This window comes from Amphibalanus amphitrite, unplaced genomic scaffold (assembly GCF_019059575.1).
Source record: "Amphibalanus amphitrite isolate SeventyFive unplaced genomic scaffold, NRLGWU_Aamphi_draft 000065F_arrow, whole genome shotgun sequence".
NCBI classification, from domain to species: domain Eukaryota; kingdom Metazoa; phylum Arthropoda; class Thecostraca; order Balanomorpha; family Balanidae; genus Amphibalanus; species Amphibalanus amphitrite.
Window position 1 is genome coordinate 465366 of NW_024881561.1, and position 15093 is coordinate 480458.

Here is a 15093-nt window from a genome sequence, read left to right on the forward strand (position 1 = left end):
TCGACTTCGATGAATAAAATGTTATGAACTTTCGCTGCCTCAATTTTCTATTATTTAAGTATTTTGAAACATTGTATATGTATTTTTTGACACATTTAGTCGGAAAAGCAACATTGTTTTCTTCATGGTTGAAACTTCGTTCGCGAAAAAAGTGTCTTTATTGTGCTTAACATACGCATCTGTATTTTAAAGAAAAAAATATTCGCTTTGAAACATAAAAAATTAATTTTATAGCAAAGTCGCGGCTCATGCGAGTTTTTATTTATTCATAATTTCGACTCCAATAATGTTGCATTTTCTTTTCTCTATTCGGCTGGAGAAAAGTTGTGCGGATTGCTGCGCGGGGGGGACGGACACTTGTGTCCGCAACTTGTGGATTTTATCACTTTGGTTTTTCGACTACCATTACACGTAATTTTAAGAAATGGCTTCATCTGTTAGGCTAATGGCTAAACCCAAACTGCTTGGGCTAAGCCAAACTACGCTGGCAAAGCAGGTACGTCAGTTCGTCTTTTGCGCCGTAATTGTGTTTCGTATACCCAAGTCGGGTCACGATTACATAATTCTGCCTCAGCTTATGTTTGCAAGTATTTGCTTTGAGACGTACCTATCTTATGGCCCAAAATATAAATGAACTATGTCATGTCATTTACAATGTTTAAATTACTGATGTTTGTGTAATGTGAAGATGTATAAACCAGTAGCGGCGGAACACCTCCAATTAAGGGGGGCACTGCCGACACTTGGTCCCATTCTTTCCTTGCAACACCCATAGGGCTAATGTTAAAATGTCAAAATCAAAGGGGGCACGGTGCCCTCCCCGTTCCGCCGCCTATATAAGCTAGTATTATCTTTTATCGTAAGTTGAATTGTGATATTTATCCTGATAGTTGGTGCTATGAGCCATTGCCTTTATGGATAATAAAAGCTCATTGTCTGTTGTCTCAGTTAGACTACATATCTGTTAATTGGTAGCCTGGGTAGGTGCCAGTGAGTCATGACTCATGGTCAACATGAAAATGATATGGTATCTAAAGCAAAGTGATTGGGCTGGTCACAGCTTTGTAACCAGTAGGTATCTTGGAAAAGCTGTCTTAATTCATAGACATTTTACAAATGATGAATACAGTAAGCTATGAGGAAAGGGTTTCTGTGTAAAGGCTCAACAATTTAATGTCATTTTTAACATGCAAAAAGTTTTCCTGCTTTGATTACTTATTGCACTTGGCATCCTACCATTACTGTTATGTAATATCAAGATAAACTACACTAGGCTAGGTACTGGACTCTTTTGTGCTTCAATTGTTATGACAATGGAGTTTTTGTTTTTCAGCCAGTTGCAAGCCTGTCTACAGCAGCGAATGCCAGCAATGCAAAAAAGGTACCTTATTACTACTTACCTAGTTATATATTTGAAGTGAAGAAGTTATAAGCTATTGGTTTTGTTTGAGTTATTTTGATGTATGCTGTCTAGGACCAGATTGAGATGCATTGCAATGATGAATTCTGGCCATAAGATTTTTTAGGTGCTCTTGAATTATTATGTGGGGTATCTTATCTAAAGCTTCATTGTTCAGCTCAGTTCAGTCATTACGGAGCGAGCGAAGCGAGCGGAGTCTTTCCTTAGAATAACGGAAATTTCTGAGTATGAGCGGCCGGCCGGCCGGCCGGCCGGCCGTGCGGACGCTTTTGCGAGGCTTATATCTCAGCAACCACTTGACCGATTTACATGCGGTAATTTTTGTAGGGTAGCTTCATTCCTTCTACCAAGTATTGGACTATTCCCGATGCATGTGGGTGACCCCTTATGCACGTGCCACGTGCAAAACGAAGAGGTGTCAGTTTTGCAATTGTTGCAATATCTCGGTAACTACTTGGCCGATTGCGCTCAAAGTTGGCATGTAGGTAGGCACCCACTAGGCACTGCATATCCATGTGCCAGAGTTGGGGTGCTGCTGCACGTGCGCACGTGCAGGGGTCGTTTCCAGATCTTGAGAACGGCTCAACCGATTGCGCTCAAATTTGGTACACAGTTTGGGACCGGTTAGTAGGGTGCCGTGCACAAGTCAGTTGTGACCCATTTTGCACGTGCGCACGTGCAGGGTGCCGCTTCCAGATCTCGAGAACGGCTGGGCCGATTGTGCCCAAATTTGGCACATCGCTAGAGACCGGTTAGTAGGGTGCCGTGCACAAGTCAGTTGGAGGTACCCCATCGCAATTTCGCACGTGCAAGGCCCACCCTCTCGCTCGCTCCGTTAGTCGCCCCAAAAGGCGTTATACTGGTATTATTAGTCCTCCCATGTGTTAGTGGCTTCTCAACCATGCTGTTTTTATGCAAATTTATCTTAATCATTATCAGTTTTTATTGGCTAGGTAGTGAGTTTTATTAGGTAAACATGGCAAACTGCATTGCTGCTAGTCATTTTTAACCGTATTTTTTTTAATGAAGATAGATACTTGGTTGATATTAGGTTTATTGAATTTAAAAATAGTCTGAAATGAGGCTTAAAGGTAGACTGCCACCTTTTTTCCACAAAACGGTTTTCACTAGAGCTGAGCCACCTATGTCCCAGACTGAAGTCGGTTTTCCGAAATTCGAACCCGTTTGCGAGAAATCGGAGACCAAAGTTCAGTTTGATGCCATTTTTTTAGTCCAAGAAAACCGACATCTCTACTGTTTATCGATAACTTTGAAACATGAATTTTCTTATCTTTTGGTAAATATGTGCCAAAACTTTGATTGTTTCGAGATCAGAGAAGAATATTGGAGTGTCAAAGTAAAAGTTAAACTTATATATTCAGTAGTTCATTTTTTCCAAAAAAAAAGTGTGGGAAATGGGGTTTAACATGGGCCAGACCCATTCCAAATGAGCCATGATTTTTTTTTTAATGTTTTACGAACTTAAATGCAAAATAAATTAAACATGGCCAATTTCTCATGAAATCATATATTAGTAAATTATAAAATACCATACTTTTTCAAATAAAATGTAATAATCTTATGACCTTGAAGTCTAGTGATGTGTAAACATTGTCGCTAGACATTAACCGATTGATAATTGTATGAAAATCGACAATTTTTTTCGCGATTCACGTGATGATACTTTGTCAGGTGAATTCTAAAATTTTGTTTTGTCCAGGGAATAAATCATAGGCCGATCTGCGAAAACTTTTTGAAGGTGGCAGTCTTCCTACAAATTCAATTGGCAAAGGTCAATAATCAGCAATTTCACAACCAAATTGGGATCTGGTGAGTGTTTAACTCTTATGTATATTAACTTTAATGTCCGACGCATGTTTGCTTACGTACATTTGGCGTAGAAACGTTGTCTTTGTGTGACATGTGAATTTTGGTTCGCTGCCAGGCGAGCTCTCGTTTAATCGCGCCGACTCCCGGCAGGTGGCGGTGGCGGCGCTCGGCGTGGCCGTAGGTGGCGCTGCCGCCGTCGGCTATGCGCTGAACCAGTCGGTGAAGGCGTCCGTGCAGCTGCACCCGCAGAAGCTGCCGTGGAACCACAACGGCATCATCGACTCGCTGGACCATGCCAGGTGAGCCGCAGTGGCCCCGCGCCCGCCATCGCTGGCCAGTGACTGTACAGTTACCTTAGTCTCCAGATCACCTTATCGGGACTCTTGACAGCTGCACTCCGATTGTCCAGGTTCTCACCGGCGCCATTCTGTTCGAGTGTATCCTACGGCGACGCCCACGTTATTTGCCAACAGCCGGTCACTCTTCACAGCTCATGTGCCACTCGTCGGTGGGAAGTGACTGATGTTTTACAGCATTGTACTTGTGCGAAATCTGGACATTTTAAACTTGCCACTACAAACCGTGTTCATTTTTGTGCCGCCGACTGCAGTGCCTGCCCATATTCGCCCGGTCACTGAACGCTAACCCAAAGCCGATGAACTCTGCAGTCTCGGTGCCCTCACGGCGAGCTCGTCTCTGACCGCCGCACGCTGCCCGCAGCGTGCGGCGCGCTGCAGTCTCAGCGCCCCCCCCCCCCCCCCCCCCAGCGACTCACCACCGGCCGCTGTCCGCAGTCTCTGTGTGTCTGTAACCCCGTCCCATCACTGACCGCCGGCCCCTGCCCGCAGCGTGCGGCGCGGCTACGAGGTGTACAAACAGGTGTGCGCGGCGTGTCACAGCATGCGCTACGTGGCCTACCGTAACCTGGTCGGCGTCACCCACACCGAGGACGAAGCAAAGGCCGAGGCCGAACAGATCATGGTGGGTCGCGAGACGGTGTGACGTCAGACCGTGACGTCACAGTCTGTCTGACGGGTGGTGGCGTTAAAATTAGTTGGCAATGGCATCGGGCAGGGTCGTGGGCTATTTTATTGGCGGGGTTCGGGACTCAGGCTTAGCGTTCTTGGCTGTGTGACAAGCATTGTGATTACCTTGGTAATAGCAGGTGACTGCAACAAGTGAACAGCAATCGCATGTTCACTTGCAACCAATCTTACACGTGTAAGAAAACATGCGACCAGGTAATTTGTCATTGAACGTTAAATGTTAGCTACACCTTAATGTTAAGTTTTATTCTTTGCTCATTACTTCACGAACACTTGCACCCCGGTGGTACTCTGTGGACACGGACACTGACATTCTGTCGCTCGTCCACAGGTGACCGACGGCCCGAACGACCAGGGCGAGATGTTCCAGCGGCCGGGCAAGCTGTCCGACTACTTCCCGTCGCCCTACCCCAACGACGAGGCGGCGCGTGCAGCCAACAACGGCGCGCTGCCGCCCGACCTCACCTACATCACCAGCGCGCGCCACGGTGGCGAGGTGGGACTCTGAGCGGGACGGGAGGGACGGGGGGCCGACCCATCACCAGCGCGCGCCACGGCGGCGAGGTGGGGCTCTGAGCGGGACAGGGGGGACGGGGGGCCCGACCTCACCTACATCACCAGCGCGCGCCACGGCGGCGAGGTGGGGACTCTGAGCGGGACGGAGACGGGGAGGGTGTAAGGGGTGTAAACCGTAACTTACTTCTTGTGGAAGACCGTGCCGAGCAGAGCCACTTCTATGGCTCTTGTTTGTTGCCGCATTTCGTCCCGCCCGTGATTACGTAACACGGTGTGTGCCGACAGGACTACCTGTTCCACCTGCTGACGGGCTACTGCGACCCGCCGGCCGGCGTCAAGCTGCAGGACGGACAGTACTACAACCCCTACTTCCCGGGCGGAGCCATCAGCATGGCTCAGGCTCTCTACAACGAGGTGAGGGACGCACCGACCAGAGTCCGGGGCACTGAGAGGGGGGACTTCGTATAAGTTAATGACTTGAACGAGTTCATCAGATAAGAATCACATCAGTGGAAGGAAGGCATTGCGTCAGCGGCGGCCTCCCTGTTGCTGAGAGATGCACTGTCTCGCTCTCGGCTGGCGTGTGTTGAATTTGTGCGAAGAATCTGGATGCTGTTGGGTCTTGAGTTCGATTCCGCGATGAAGCAGAGTTTTATCGTTTCGCCCGCCTGACGCCCGCCCTCCCGCCGCCAGATCATTGAGTACGAGGACGGCACGCCGGCGACTCAGAGCCAGCTGGCCAAGGACGTGACCACCTTCCTCAAGTGGACCGCCGAGCCCGAGCACGACACACGCAAACGCATGATCATCAAGGTCGGTGGCCTGCAGCTGAAGTGAAGTGCCTCTTCTGGGAGATTCAGTGGATTTCTTGTTCCGTGTTCCGCGTGGGGCGTGGGCGCAATTGATTTGTGCTGCTTTTTTCGTGACACTTTTTTTTGTCTTTGTCATAGTTCGTTGTTTCCGTCATTCCTACCATGATTAAAGTTAAGCTGTCGTCGTGGATACCGTTTCGAAGTTGTTTTTCTGTCTGTCTGTGATTATTTTGTCATTGATCTTTGGGCAGTGGTATGTTTTTCTTCCCCACATACCTACGTGCTATTTTCCGATGGTGTGCCAAATTGACCGTGATTCCTTCTTGCAGACAATCATGATTTTCTCGGTGCTGATCGGCATCTCGTACTACATGAAGAGGATGAAGTGGAGCGTCATCAAGTCGAGGAAGCTCGTGTACCGGCCCAAGGACCAGTAGACGGCCGCCGGGAGTGGCGGGCGGTGCGGGCCGGGCCGCCGACCTAGGGTGGCTCCCCGCGCCGCGCCGAACACAGCCCCGGTGACAGTACAGTGTGTGAATGTGAGCGAGCGGCTCCGGCCAGCGCCGGGCTAATACATGGCGACCAGCCACCAGCGGCAGCCTCTGTGGCGACGGATCGGCCGCGTGACCCGGCTTAGCAGAATCCTTTACTCTTCGGAGACAGCCGGCCGAGCCGGCGGCGGCGGCCGTTTTGGTATTTATAGAGTAATTTTCGCATGAGAAGTGCCGGAAAGAGCAGGAGAGGCGCTCGGTCTGACCTAGGCGGGTAACAAGTAATGCAGACGCTGCGTTTATCGCTGCAGATAAAAGCGATAGGAGCTCAGTTGAAGGGCAAGGCGTTGATTTATCAACGCCAGCGGCAGAGCTGAACCGTGTAAATTGTAAATATTCCAAATTGAGTAGCGTTACCAGCCTGTCGGCGGTGAAGGCGATATGAATGTTGTGCGCGCCCGCGGTGACGGCGTGACGCACAATGAATATACGTGACGAATGTCGTGTCAGGAGATGTTTCAGTGGCGACTGACTGGTGCAGTCTCGCGGCTCGACGTTATCGCAGCGGTGTACTGTGAGACGCCGCATGACTGCCTCGAGCCTAGAGCGGCGAGCTAACACACGGACGAACCGGGAACCGCCGGATATTCGGAAAGGCCTTGCTCGACGTGGTATGGTTGGCCGAGGTGCCTCCACGCGTCGATGCTGGATCTTTTAAATCGGACTGACGTCAGCTTTACACAGGGTCATGCGAGACATTGGCAGTCATGGGTGAGAGGCGACCATCACTCCAGTGTAAAAGAGCATGCCTCGATAACTCGACGACTGCGTCGGGTGTGATCGCCCTCGGCGTCTCTGAGATCAGTCCAGGCCGGAAGGTATGGTGAAGGATGGCTGCTTCAGAAAACTTGCTTGTCTGCACTTTGGTCTGGAGAGCTGAGCTATTATAACAGCCAGACAGCACTGTGGCCCCGTGGGTTAGGGAAACCGCCAGATTTTCCTAAGTAGGATTTGAAAAGTCAACACGAGCGCTTAGCTTATATAACGGCTGTTCGAGCGATGCACCTTTGCACATCTCAGTTCCTTCTCGCGTCGTGAGCAAACATAGCTGTCCGAAACGAAGCAATTTGTTCCTATCCGGGATCCCGCATTTAACCCCCCGAAGATCGTGAAGGCCCAGCGTTCTATCTCTCCTTGCTCAGAGCCTGTCCCCGCCCCTGTCCATCGTGTCGGTTGAAAGGTCCTCTGTTCGCTCGGGGCGGCGCCGGCCCTCGAGACAGCGCCGCGCTGGCACGGTGCCAGGTCCGGGGCTCGGTCGCCATGTCCTGTCCGCGGCTCGGGCAGCTGGGGAGTCAGCTGGCGCCCCCTGCGGAGCGCCGTCAGCTGCTGACGCGTCAGCCCGTATCGGGACTGGCGGACGGTGGCCGCCGGAGGAATGAAACCGTCGCCCGCTGCGCGTAGAAGGAACGGTACCGGGGGTGCACACTGCTGAGATATCGCCAGCTCCTTCAGCGCGGCACAGAAAGGTCCGAGTTTTTTTTTTTTTTTGTCCTCCCGGCAAGCCAAGTGGCTATAGCCGGAGTCGCGGTACTGTCACGGTCAGAGAAATCTGACGTTTCAGTCGGCCGCTGGACGGATTCGTGATGTTCATATTTCCTTGCCGACTGTTCCAAGACCGAACGACCATTTTTAGCTAAGCCTCGGTCATCTACTCGATCGGACATAGATCGCAATTCGAGGGTGCACTGCACTCTTATCAGGATGAGCCGATTTCATGCTCGTTTCGCCGCGGGTCCCAGAAGCCCCGCTGTCGCTGGCGGTTGGCGGCCGGTGCGGCGCTGGGCGGGTTGATCGGCGGCCGTGCGCACCTCCGCCAACTGGTCTGTGTCCTGCCAGCCTCAGCTGCGGCGCGCGCTGCTGTCGGCCGGATCTGGCAGTGAGGGAGGCGGCTCCAGGCTCCGGTGGCCGGCCCTCGCCGTTAGATCGATGGTATGTGGCGCCCGCGCCCGCCGACCTCCGCTGGGAACGTCGCCTCCGCTGCCGAGCTAGTTCGATGCTGCTTGTGATGGAATCGGAGGACGAGGCTAGATTCAGTCCCTGCTCTGTTCCTAGGAGGAGGAAGGAATGCTACCGAAGAGCGACTTCTCTCTCTCTCTCTCTCTCTCTCTCTCTCTCTCTCTCTCTCTCTCTCTCTCTCTCTCTCTCTCTCTCTCTCTCTCTCTCTCTCTCTCTCTCTCTCTCTCTCTCTCTCTCTCTCTCTCTCTCTCTCTCTCTATCTCGCTCTCGCTCTCGCTCTCGCTTCTTGCTCTTGCTCTTCCTCTTCCTCTTCCTCTTCCTCTTTTATTTCCCTCTTTTCTCTTCCTCTGATCTATTCTTTTCTTTTATTTCCTCTTGCTCTGAATCACTATCCATATCGTCTGCAGATTATCTATACGGCATGCTGGCACGTTATTCCGCCGTGCGTCGTGCCCCCGCTAATCACCCGGCGCCCGGACGAACTGCTAACCGCTAACGTGACGAAGCACGGGACGTCAGTTCTCCGCCACAAACGCAGTTACGGTGCCCCGAAAAACACCTTGGTCGATGGTAACACCCTGGAACCCCACCGAATCGTCTACCGGTCCTGACTCCGTGCTTGACAGGTCCTCATCGTCACCGATGGCGCCCCTGCACGATGGTGCAGTGGCCGGGTGGCGGGATCGGTGGGTGGGGGAGGAGAGGGGGGACAGTCGGCTCGACTGACTGGTCGACCACCTGCAACACTTCCGACAGGTCTGCGGTGCAGGCAGCTGCGCCCGGGGCCGGGCTGGATCTGCTGCCAGTTGCCACTGTAGGAAATGGATGAATGTCAGACAGCTGCCACCGAGCAGTCCCAGCAGCTGCGAGCAGTGGCCAAACGATATAGGCTGCAGAGATGCCAATTTTTCGAGGGCTGCACGGTTGCACTCACAGTGTTTTCCCCGTCTCAGGAGGCTATAGGGCACGCCCACAGTCATACCATCTTTTGTTGGGGTAACAATAACTCTCTTCGGTTTGAACTTCGAAGACGTGAGAGTTCCGTAAGAATTAGGACTTAGGAGGGTTCCGAACGGTTCCTAGTTCTGGCGGCTGGCGGCTCATTTACGGCGTGGATCGGCCACTTAAGTCGGTGTCTGGAGTGAGTGACCGGTGCAGTGCAGCGGAATGCGTTCTAAACATTAAGGTAGTTACATTATAGGCCAGTTCTTTGTAAGTTTGTACCGAACATGAGCCAGGAGTTCAGCAAGGAGTTCGCTGGATGCAGTCACATTTCGGTCACATGGTGTTCTGTCGGCTGCCGTGTGACTTCTAAACAAACGGTCTGTGTCCTGCAGCACGTGAAGTGCCGAGCGGAGGTTCTTTGAAAGCATCGCGCTGAGCACTCCCAACATTGTCCCAACAACTGTTGAGTGTTTTGGCATCCCAGCAAGAGCGGATTTATTGTAGGAGGCTCAAAGCACTTTTTTTCAAATATAGCCGACGCCAATGCATACAAGGCCGATGCATAATGTGTTGTGGAAATTAAATGGCCTATTTACGCACATGTTTCAAATTTGTGTTATATTCTCATCCATCGACATTAAACATTTTTCTTTGCAGCTCTCTACATATGTGTTGGTGGACGGTGGTCGATGTCAGTGGTCGATGACCGATGTGGATGGTTTGGTTACCTATATGCAATTGTGTGAATGTTATTATCTCGGACTTCGGAGGCGCCCTGTATCGAACCACCAATTCCGCAACTTGGCCTTTCATCGGCGCCGTTTAAATTCCCTCGACACTAAAAGTTCCACAAACATGGTAACGAATACGGTTACGTCGCAGTCTTTTAGTTTCGATTTCCCGTTTCACGGTTTCGATGAGTCACGCACGGTCACAGACTAGACTGACGTCTTAGAACGGTTTGATCACAGATCAAGGCTCTGCTGTTCTATCTGCATGTGTTAACGACCGAACGCCCGGTCGTTCTGAGAGGCCGACTGCCGGTGTTCTTGGCGAAACCTCGACTGCGGCCGGTGTTCTTGGCGAAACCTCGACTGCACTTTGGTCCAAAACCTGGTGTAGTGTTGGGTGTAAGGATATCAGTTGATAAATATAGCACCACAGCGATAAGAGCATCATAACGGCTGAGTTGCCCTGCAACGGTTGTTATGTTTTACCCTGATCCATAGCCATAGAGCGGCTCAATGTCGAATACATCGTCTGGAATCTGGACCGAGTGCAGCCTACTCGTAGGGGAAAGTGCAGGGTAAGACGCCAGACGGTCAGGGTAGGTAAGACGGGCACCCCTTCTGCAGACCAAACCAATAGCGCTACGAGCGAGAAAACTAGGACCAGAATTGCCTTTTCCACTACACACCACCATTGAAGTCTGGTGAATTTGTGTTCAGTCGATAATCTTTTATTTTGATTGCTTTAAAACACTCATTTCATTGAAAACATCCATGATGTATTGTGCAAGCTTTTGTGTGCAGCACTATAGAGTTAAAAACTCGCAATCACTTGTGGTACACTCATATACATTTACCGCGGATTCGCTTTGTCTGCATCAAATTGTCCACAGAGAAAAATCGCGTGCTGAACTTCTGACATTGAGTTTGGGGTAAGACGGGCAACTATATGAATCCAATGGGTCTGTAATGGTGTAAATATTTTTGTTGCTGTAGGAAAAAAAGAAGCATTTCTAATAAGAATATGTTCGATTCCGATACTCACAGACATGTTAGCAATATTCCTTCGGCACAGTTTATTCTCGAATAATGAATGTGAAACGGTTCTACATGGCTTCTGAACTAGGGCCTATATATACGAGCATACGCCTTCTGCACGAATATCGTATACTGCCATTTCCGAAGCACTTGAGACCAACGAGCGACTGTATCAATGCGGCTAACCTCGGGCATTTGTTGCGAGCTGTGCTGGTCGGTGAAAGAAGGTGGCCGTCTTGCCCTACCCATGTGACCGTCTTACCCCATAGGGTGGGGTAAGACGGGTTTTTGCAAGGTTTTGCAAAAATAGCTGCAGTTTATTTGTTGAATCAGGTCTAAGTCTCATCTTCTGGCAAATGGAACTGGAAGTAAAATGTCTAAAAAAAGGTTTTCACTCAGTTTCCCGTTTCTATGATATTTCTAACCGGCCGAAAAATGGCTCCAAAGTTAAAGGGACCCTCCCACCTTCAAAAAAGTTAATGAATTGGCATGAAAGTGATGTCCCTTGGTTCAGAAAGAGCGAAGACGAATATCTACCAAATTTCACCGAAAAATATTCACTGGTTTTCAAGATATTAGGCTTTTACTTTTGTTTACTTTTTGGGATCTCCCCTGTTACTAGCGACTTTATTTGGAAGCAATAATTTGGCAGCCTTAAAGTGCGGCAGACGTTGCGCGCAAAGCAGCGTATACCACCACGTGTTAACGATGGTTTTAGTCTAAGATTTAAAAATCGTTAGATCTCTGCTGACGTCACAAATTCTAAGGGGGCATTCCAATGCATTAGCCCCTTAGAATCCGAAAACTGCAAGTTTGAAATTCCATATCTTCGAATTAAAGCATTTTTCGATGTTGCGAGTGCCCAAACCGGTATTTGCAGGCCATGGCCACCAATTTGGCTATCTCAACTCAAAACTAATGTTAAGGTGGGAGTGTCCCTTTAAGGTGCCCGTCTTACCCCACTTTCCCCTACTAGCCAAACTGGCTGCTGAGCCGCTTACTGTACCTATATTCCAACTCAGTTTCACATGGCCGCAGCCGAACCGATCAAATCCGAGAATCATGATGTGTCTCCAAATGGCAGCCTCCTCCTTGACAGCGGGGCTGCGAAGTCGGAGTCAGAATCGGTCGCAGTCGGAGTCGGAGTCAGAGTCGGTCGGAGTCACCGAAAATCCATCGACCCCGGAGACCTGCTTAATAGTACCGACTTTTGAAGAACGTGAAGAGTATACGACTTTTTCATACAAGGCAGTATAAAGTAGGCGGCTATAGTGTAAAATAGAATTCAGATTTGTTTATTTATTTGCATACACCAACAGAGCAATCTCCACTTACAGGCAAAGTCATAGGCCTAAAAGCAGTAGGTAAATCACAAAAAACAGCATAACATAAAATAAAATGTTGAGTACAATAGTACCTACATTAAAAATATACCTACAGTAAAATTGCACACAAATAAAATAAGCAAAAGCACAGCGCACCAAATACCTCAATAAGAAGCATAGTCAAAGCCAGTAAATATATTTATATAGACTACTGTAAATGAGCCCAGGCTTAAAGTGAATACCTACATTGTATTAAAGTGTAAACTATGATGAACGAATGAATAAAAGAGCAGATTCAGAATCAAGCGTGCATTCGTCGAGGGTCCACAACAAAAGAAGCTTTTCACCTGACATGTAACGTGGACCGATAAAACGTAAGGTAAAATGACATGGCAGTATCGTAGCAGACACAAAGTGCCTATGCATCACATTTGGACGATACCACTTCAGTAACGTCTGAAAAGGAATCGCGTTTTTCCCCTCTCGACGGAGCGATGGCATATACGGATCCAAGTTCGTGTGGGTCAGCATCGTGAGTTGTGATGTGGTTGTGTAGGTCGCAGCACTGGCGGATCCAGACTTGCGTTTTGGGGGGGGGGGGGCCAACTCGTGCAAGGAGCCAAACCTAGGGTACCCCCAAATCCTGTTTTCTCATCGGATTTAGGCCACTTATTTTTCGTCACAGCCCTGAAACGATAATTTTTTTAAACTAAAAAAAAAAATAGAGAGAGAGAAATGGTAGCCCACTCAACCCGTGCCTTAATATTACTTTGAAAACACTTCAAATTGCTTTTGTCGACCACCGCTCCAGGTCGGTGCTTGGCGCAGCCTTCGCGGGCTGGGAGGTGTCGGTTGAACCTCTCTGCCGTTCGGCCCCTGATCAAGCTAGAGCTCGCGGAAAAAACGAGTGTGTTGCCTGTGAGTGACGAGAGGAAGCCGATGATACCCGATTTTAAGGTCCTTGGTAATTGGTTGACCTTCCAGGGCGGTGTTTCACGGTCGCGCTGCCAGCCGCTGCCAGCGCATTCCGCGAGCTAAGGTCAACCTTCGGTAGTGTTGTAGGTATAGGCTAGTTGATGTCTCCATGGAAACCAAAAGTGCCAACAGCGCTGGCAGCGTGCCGTGAAACACCGCCCAGGTCAGGTCACAGACCCAAAAGACGGGAAAATCAGGGCCTGTCAGAACCTCCTAAAGTAAGGCTGTAATAGATTTTTTTGTGCTGATCACGAATTTCATGTTAGTTTGGATCATAGATGATGTCTTCATGCCTTTAGGCCATGTCGGGGCTGGCCAGGTCAGGTCAACCAGGTCAACCAGTACTTATGGGCGTCCGTGTAGCAGGTGTCCGACTACCACTGGCAGCTACGTAACATGATACGAAGGCATCAAAACTACTTCGTAAATGTTCAAATGGTTGCTAAATGCCAAATTCAAAATCAGCTAAACGAAACTATCCTAGAAACATGTTAAACTCGGAAAAGTGCACCGAGGTCATCAAAGGTCAATGACCTGACTTGACCCTAAGGTGACATTGACACCTACCACAATGGTTGGGACCAACATCATTTCACATGTTTGAGCGTTTTAAACCACGAAAAGACTGTAAACGAGCGGATAATGTGAGCCGACATACGCGGAATCGCGATTCCGGCCAAACATGGCCTCAAACATGGCCAAACATATGGTGCGTTCGGAGAGGCACATTCCACGTGGAATCCGTGGAATACTCCATGCGCGCGGAACATTCCCGGAGATTGGCCGTTCAGAGAGATACGCCTCCGAAGTCCGAACGCGGCACGGGGAATATTCCAGGGGACGGTGAATATTCCATGCTCTCCGAACGCACGGATAGTCTCGAGAAATAGGCCACAGGTCAAAGGTCACTTGGGTCAGGGTCATGAAATTTTAAGACTTTGTCAACATGAGGGTGCTAAAGTTTCGTCGCGATCGGATTCATGATAACTTACACGATAACTTCACGCGTCGATCGAGAGGTAAAGTATGCAATAAGAACTTCTTGGGTGAAGACGAGACCAACACTCAAGCTCACATATTTTTAATGATACGGTAGTTTCTACCTACTACGCTACTTTCTCACATTCATATTTCTTAAGTGTTTTTGGGGGCCAAAATACATGTTGCCCCCTTTCAGGCTTGGGGGCATGACCCCGTGGCCCCCCTGGATCCGCTAGGCCGAAACTAACTAGGCCGTTTTCAAACGGTCTGATATTTCAGGTCATGGTTTGCAAACGGCCGGTGTTTTCAGGCTGTTTCATATGCCCTGACTGGGCCAGGCCGTTTGCAAACGGACAATTTTCATACGGCCTGTAACATATATTCATATTTCACCATCTGTCGCAGCATCAAATGCTGATGTGGTGCACTCAAAATCCGGAATTGGTCCTTGGATGCCGTAAGGACCCTTTTAAGAAATAAGTGACCCGACTGACCCCTTAGAGATTGGCCTGAGCTCTGACCGAAATAAGTCTTTTACCGTTTCACGGGAAGGGACAAAAAGGTCCCTGATATGCTTCTTGTACAATTACCAAACAAAACAAGCTTTTCAACGCCAACTCAGTGAGTGTTCCTAAAAAAATTATTGCGCATATTCCGTGAATGAAAAATTGCCGGGTCATGTCAGCAGGGGCGCACCCAGGATTTTCCAGGGGAGGGGGCCCGGGCTCAAAGGGGCCTCCGTGTTCCGCTTGCCAGGGGGCCTTTTCTCTATCGAGGGGGCCTCCAAATGGCTTACTTTTTGACGGCCTCTGTATGTTTGGTGACGTTCTTAGCGTTATTAGTAAAGCTTAACCCTCACCCTGGCAGGGGGGTCGATGCGACCCCCCCCTAAGGTTTTTCAAAGATAGCGTAAAATTGGCGGCGCGCAACGCCGCTAAATTTGGCACAACCTATGGGGCAACCTTTTTTC

At 49.5% G+C, this 15093-nt stretch overlaps 1 protein-coding gene across 1 annotated transcript; it reads left to right on the top strand.

Annotated features, from left to right (window-relative positions):
* The first annotated feature begins 106 nt into the window (after positions 1-106).
* LOC122378814 (cytochrome c1, heme protein, mitochondrial-like) lies at positions 107-6624 on the top strand. The gene is made up of 8 exons (XM_043360326.1): positions 107-496; positions 1334-1381; positions 3401-3549; positions 4099-4231; positions 4628-4792; positions 5098-5226; positions 5506-5625; positions 5954-6624. Exons 1-8 carry the CDS (start codon positions 425-427, stop codon positions 6059-6061), a joined length of 924 nt encoding a protein of 307 aa, XP_043216261.1. The 5' UTR covers positions 107-424; the 3' UTR covers positions 6062-6624.
* Positions 6625-15093: the final 8469 nt, after the last annotated feature.